The following is a 6,351-nucleotide window of genomic DNA, read 5'->3' on the forward strand; positions in this document are numbered from 1 at the left end:
TATTTCTATTTTCTTATTCTATGTTTTATTTTATATATTTTGTTTTTCTTGGTAAAGCACATTGAATTGCTTCTATGTTGGAATTGTGCTAAATAAATAAACTTGCTTGCTTGCTTGCTAACCAAAGCATGGGAAGGCCCTGGGATTTCCTTGAGCAAGACACTTAACCCTACATGCTCTTGTATGATTAAGAAGATCTTCTAAATTAAACAACAAGTGTAATGAACTTGTGGATAACATTTGAATGTATTTTTCAACATCCTGTAGGTTTAGGTAGTTTTCCCAGCCAAGACTTTAGCGTGGCCTTAACCTCTAAACCCTGACATCTGAACTTTCCACCCTTAGACTTTTAACCCCCACCATGGATTCTGTTTGTGCGTGTAGATGTCCCATAATGCAGTTGGAGCGTTCTGTCGGTCGGTGAAGCTGCAGTGTGAGCTGTATCCCTCCAGGGAGGTAGCCATCTGTCTGGACCCGTACTGTGGCCTGGGGTTTGTCCTCTGGTGTCTCTGCAGGTACACGCAATCAATCAATCAATCAATCAATCAAATGTATTTATAAAGCCCTTTTTACATCAGCAGATGTCACAAAGTGCTTTTTCAAAATACATAGCCTTAAGCCCCAAGGGGAAAACAACAATAGTGTTGAAACACAAACACACAAACACACACACACACAAACACACTCAATAACAAACACTCTTCCTTATAAAATTCACACACTCTTCCTTATTCACACACACACACACCACTCAAATCAGACGACTCACTGTTTCAATGTTAATGTTTCTAACTCCCCTCTAATTGCACACCCTCTCCCCCGTCTCCCCCGTCTCCCCCGTCCCCCCCCAGTGTGTATAGTGGCCACCAGTCCATCCTGATCCCTCCAGTAGAGTTGGAGTCTAACCCGGCCCTGTGGCTGCTTGCAGTGAGCCAGCTCAAAGTCAGAGACACCTTCTGTTCCTACAGCGTCATGGAGCTCTGCACCAAAGGACTGGGTCTGCAGACAGAAGCACTGAAGGTACACACACACACACACACACACACATTCAGACACACGCAGCTCACAAGCGGGGAGCACTAAATCAAGTGCTCTCTGTATGGCCTTTGAATCAACTGAGTGAACGGTGTGTTTCTGGTCTGAGCTGTTGTGTGATTGGTTGCTGACGGACAGATTGAGTTTATTTTAAGAACCTTAACTTTCGCAGTTTAAATCGCCATGGGAACCGGGAGCTGATTCATCAAGAGAGGGAACAAATCCAGAAACAAACAGCAGCTTTGAAGTCATCCGTTGGGTGGGATGAAGGGGAGGTTGAAAGGATGAAAGAGCAATAAGAGGGAGTTAGAAAAGAGGAGGGTGGGATGATAGAGAGGTAGAAAGAAGGGGGGTGGGATGAGAGGGGGGTACAAAGGATGATGGTGGTATGAGAAGGAAGTACAAATGATGAGGATGGGATGAGAAGGAGGTACAAAGGATGAGGATGGGATGAGAGGGGGTACAAAGGATGAGGATGGGATGAGAGGGGGTACAAAGGATGAGGGTGGGATGAGAGGGGGGTACAAAGGATGATGGTGGGATGAGAAGGAGGTACAAAGGATGAGGATGGGATGAGAGGGGGGTACAAAGGATGAGGGTGGGATGAGAGGGGGGTACAAAGGATGATGGTGGGATGAGAAGGAGGTACAAAGGATGAGGATGGGATGAGAGGGGGTTACAAAGGATGAGGGTGGGATGAGAGGGGGTACAAAGGATGAGGGTGGGATGAGAGGGGGGTACAAAGGATGATGGTGGGATGAGAAGGAGGTACAAAGGATGAGAATGGGATGAGAGGGGGTTACAAAGGATGAGGGTGGGATGAGAGGGGGGTACAAAGGATGAGGGTGGGACGCAACGGCTGTAGAAAGGATGAGGGTGGGATGAGATGTAGGCAGACATTGAAATATTGTGTACAGTACATATATATGTAAAACACCTCCCCTCTCCCCCAACCCCCCTCCCCTATCCTCCTCCCACAGGCCCGGGGCCTGGACCTGTCCCGTGTGAGGGCGTGTGTTGTGGTAGCGGAGGAGAGACCCAGGATGTCTCTGACCCACTCCTTCTCCAAGCTGTTCAAAGACCTCGGTCTGCACCCCCGCTCAGTCAGCACAGCATTCGGCTGCAGGGTGAACCTGGCGATCTGTCTGCAGGTAAATGTGTGTGTGTGTGTGTGTGTGCGCCTGTGGGTGTGTGTGTGTCTGTGGGTGTGTGCACCTGTGTGTGTGTGTATCTGTGGGTGTGTGTGTGTCTGTGCCTGTGTGTGTGTGTGCCTGTGGGTGTCTGGGTGTGTGTGTATCTGTGGGTGTGTGTGTGTCTGTGGGTGTGTGTGTGTCTGTGGGTGTGTGCGTATGATGTGGTCACTGAGCTGTGATTGGTTACAGGGTACCTCAGGGCCGGACCCCACGACAGTGTACGTGGACATGAGAGCTCTGCGCCACGATAGGTACGTCTGCCCGTCGCTTATCACGAATCGGATGAGTGAACCCCTGGGATGAGTTAGCCAGTCGTGTGTTGTAACGCTGTGTCTGTTGGCCTGTCAGGGTTCGGCTGGTGGAGCGAGGTTCCCCCCACAGCCTTCCTCTCATGGAGTCAGGAAAGGTAAGCTCACGTTTTAAACTTTAGCACGGTGACCGCCGGCAGGCCTGTAGCTCTCTGGACGCCGAGTGGCTCCGCGCGCGCGGAACTGGACTAAACTGCCGGGTAACTGACTGTTTCAGATCCTGCCGGGAGTACGCATCATCATCGCCAACCCGGAGACCAAGGGACCTCTGGGAGATTCCCACCTAGGAGAGGTCAGCAAGCACAGACACACACACACAGACACACACACACAGACAGACACACACACAGACACACACACAGACACACACACACAGACACACACACACAGACACACACACAGACACACATGATGTCCGCGCAGTCCGCGCCCGACGTGGCCCTGATTCTCCCCGTGTCTGTAGATCTGGGTCCATAGTGCCCATAACGGCAGTGGTTACTACAGTGGTTATGGGGAGGAGGTCCTGCAGTCCGACCACTTCACCTCCAGGCTCAGCTTCGGGGACACGTCCACCGTCTGGGCTCGCACTGGCTACCTGGGCTTCCTGCGACGCACGGACCTCACCGACGCCAGCGGAGGTAAGGACAGAACGCGCGCGCGCACGCAGACAGACGCACGCGCACGCGCCCCCTCACGCCCTCACGCCCCCTCTCTCTCTCTCTCTCTCCGTGCCGTCCCCAGAGAGGCACGACGCGCTGTACGTGGTCGGGGCGCTGGAGGAGGCCATGGAGCTGAGGGGGATGAGGTACCACCCGATAGACATAGAGACCTCCGTCATCCGGACCCACAAGAGCATCATGGAGTGGTGCGTCCTCCGCCCGCCCTGTCAGCGGGCTGTGCCCGTCACACACACGTGCGGACGCGCTGCGGATCCAAACCGACTAATGTGTGTGTGTGTGTGTGTGTGACAGCGCGGTGTTCCCCTGGACCAATCTGCTGGTGGTCGTGGTGGAGCTGGAAGGCTCGGAGCAGGAGGCCCTGGACCTGGTTCCCATGGTGACCAAAGCCGTGCTGGAGGAGCACTACCTCATCGTCGGGGTTGTCGTGGTGACGGACATCGGGGTTATCCCCATCAACTCTCGCGGGGAGAAGCAGCGCATGCACCTCCGTGACGGCTTCCTGCAGGACCAGCTGGATCCCATCTATGTGGCGTACAACATGTAGCGTGGCGCGTGTGTGCGTGCGTGCGTGTGTGTGTGTGTGCGTGTTAGCATGCGTGTGTATGCATATGTGCGTGTATATCGCCGGTGTTGTTCATTTCTGATCGAGACGTACTGTATTTCATTTTTTTTTTTCAATCGCTGTCACGTTACGGGGGGCGCGGCGCCGGCCCGGGGATTCCTGGGTCGCGGCGTGACGGAGGCGTGACTATTTCTGCACCACCCGGGAAGACCGGACTCACAGACAGGAAGTCACTGTACAAAGCCTTAGAGGAACACTGTGACGGACAGAGACTAGACCACTGCTCATCGTTTAGGCCAGGGGGTATGGAGAGAGCGGGGACGTTATCCCTGAACATATCTGTTTCACCACCAAGTAGACGCTCGGATTAGAGTCATAAAAGTATATTGTTCAGATTAGTGTAAAAATATAAATATTGTACATAGACATAATGATCTATATGGATAGAACGCTAAAAGACACTAAGGATTAGCCCTGTAATACTGCTCTCTCCACCTCCACCCTGTGTGTGTGTGTGTGTGTGTGTGTGTGTGTGTGTGTGTGTTTGATACAGTGAACCCTTACAAGAATCACGTTCGGCCCCTTGACAATTTGTTTCCTGAAACTGATTGACTCCTGAATGCCAACGTAAATGCATCGCCAAGTTAATCCAATAGGAGGATACGAATGTTCCCACACCGTGTTGTTTTGCTGGCATTTGACGATGGTAATATGTGATTCTGCTAAGCAGAGTGCCCAGTAAGTAGCAGTGGGGGGTGGCGGGGGGGGGAGGCGGGTGCTGGACCAGAGATGCAAGTTAGATTCCGAATGGATCCCGTCCCCTATTCAGTGAACCACCTGGGACAATATAAGGTAGGGTCACGGTGTCATTTGGTAGGCATATGCAGGGAGGTGTGGTCTAACCAAGAGGCAGTTTAGATTAAATGTATATATCAGTCATATGGCATCCTATGAGTGTTATGAGTTTTTAACTTTTCCGTGAGAAACGTCGTTATAACGCGCCTTACGCTTTGTTTACATTCGGCTCCTGACTTTGTTCTATCGTCGTAACCGTAGCTCATTTTTATTTCCGTTAATTGGGCACTTTCGTCTCGGAGAGCTTATAGCATTAGGTATGGAACACATGCATATCATGGCGCGTATTTATTTGGTTGTTAGTCCGTGTTGGAGAACGGTGACGTCAGCCCTGGCTGTGTTGGGGACAGCGAAGGTCAGTCTTGAAGGTTGAGGTCCAGAAACATGGGGGTTGAGAGAAGCATGGCGTGTGTGTGCATGTGTTTGCGTGTGTGTGTGTGTGTATGTGTGTGTGTGTATGTGCGTGTGTGCGTCCGCGTGCGTGACTATTGTGTGTAAATAGCGTTGATTTTGTACGGTTCAGGTGTGTGTGACTGTTTTGTACACATGATGAAAAGATAAAAATTACACTTTTATAAGAGCCTGCCATTGGCTCAACGTCACACTATACAGTGCAATAAAGTGCTTTGATTGGTTAAGTTGCTTCCAGTGATATTTTATTGCTTCACAGATCTTTGATTCACACTCAAGCAGATGCAGCAGTGAAATGTGTTACCCATGTTTCAGGGTGAGTTTGCTTCATCAATTCTAACCTGAAACATTTGAGGGCAGAAATACTATGCTGACCTTGGGTCAGAATCCATTGGGAAAACGTTGACCTAGGGTTTAGCCGTCCTAGTCCTTGTGGGGTGAGTCGGGGCTGCCCTCGGAGTCACAGCAGTGCTCAACGCGACAATTGCAGAGGCAGATAGAGAGACCTTCTGTTAAAACTAAATCCCATATTTACATCATGTCATAACAGGAAGCCATCTGTGTGTGTGTGTGTGTGTGTGTGTGTGTGTGTGTGTGTGTGTGTGTGTGTGTGTGTGTGTGTGACATATTGGTACTAATGTGCAAATGCATTTTCAAATATACACACATAAACAGTACTCTGAAACGGACACACTGTGTACATGGTATTTTTTCCCAAATAAGATTAATATTCTCCCCATGTCTCTGAGGCTCTTAAAAGCAGATTCATCGGTACACACTCTACCCCCTGAGAACGAACACGGGACAGAGGCATGGGGAGAAAGGGAAAACCGGGTGGATAAGAGAACAGTGACAACTGATATTATTCAGGGAACGTTATTCCATGCCACTAAGCAATTTATTAAGAAATTTATGATATGGCTAAAGAATTCTGAAAGAGTCAGCAGATTACTTGAAAGGACATTACGTTTTTGACCCTGGAATCCGTAGTTGGAAAACACATCTCTTCTTTCAACGGTCAAATTCATTTACAGGCTGGTTTTTGGTGGTAATCATGTGAATACACTCACTCATTCACTTTGTGTGAATAGGGCTTGACAGTTGTAAAACAAAATATGATTCTGCTTGAACATTGCCATGGTTGGTTTAAATCCCAACAGACACAGTTTTTTTCGCCCTTCAGCGTCATTATACAAGCGAAAGAATACCTTATAATGTAGGCTACCGCCCGCTTTCCCCGTCCTCGGTTTCAATTACAGGGCATAGGCCACCAGGGTAGATATTGGGCACAGTTTTCAAAACATTTT

At 49.8% G+C, this 6,351-nt stretch overlaps 1 protein-coding gene across 4 annotated transcripts in view; it reads left to right on the forward strand.

Annotated features, from left to right (window-relative positions):
* LOC105022010 (disco-interacting protein 2 homolog C) overlaps positions 1–4,535 on the forward strand; it is a 22,733-nt gene extending 18,198 nt beyond the window's left edge. For all 4 annotated transcript variants that reach the window (XM_029116332.2, XM_029116334.2, XM_029116333.2 and 1 more), the window contains 9 exons: positions 385–515; positions 852–1,020; positions 2,016–2,186; positions 2,418–2,479; positions 2,577–2,634; positions 2,754–2,828; positions 3,000–3,174; positions 3,278–3,401; positions 3,508–4,535. In XM_029116332.2, the coding sequence (XP_028972165.1) occupies positions 385–515; positions 852–1,020; positions 2,016–2,186; positions 2,418–2,479; positions 2,577–2,634; positions 2,754–2,828; positions 3,000–3,174; positions 3,278–3,401; positions 3,508–3,760 (1,218 nt within the window). In that variant the 3' untranslated portion in view covers positions 3,761–4,535. The remainder of the gene's footprint in view (positions 1–384; positions 516–851; positions 1,021–2,015; positions 2,187–2,417; positions 2,480–2,576; positions 2,635–2,753; positions 2,829–2,999; positions 3,175–3,277; positions 3,402–3,507) is intronic.
* The last annotated feature ends 1,816 nt before the right edge of the window (positions 4,536–6,351 follow it).

This window comes from Esox lucius, chromosome 21 (assembly GCF_011004845.1).
Source record: "Esox lucius isolate fEsoLuc1 chromosome 21, fEsoLuc1.pri, whole genome shotgun sequence".
Classification (NCBI taxonomy): domain Eukaryota; kingdom Metazoa; phylum Chordata; class Actinopteri; order Esociformes; family Esocidae; genus Esox; species Esox lucius.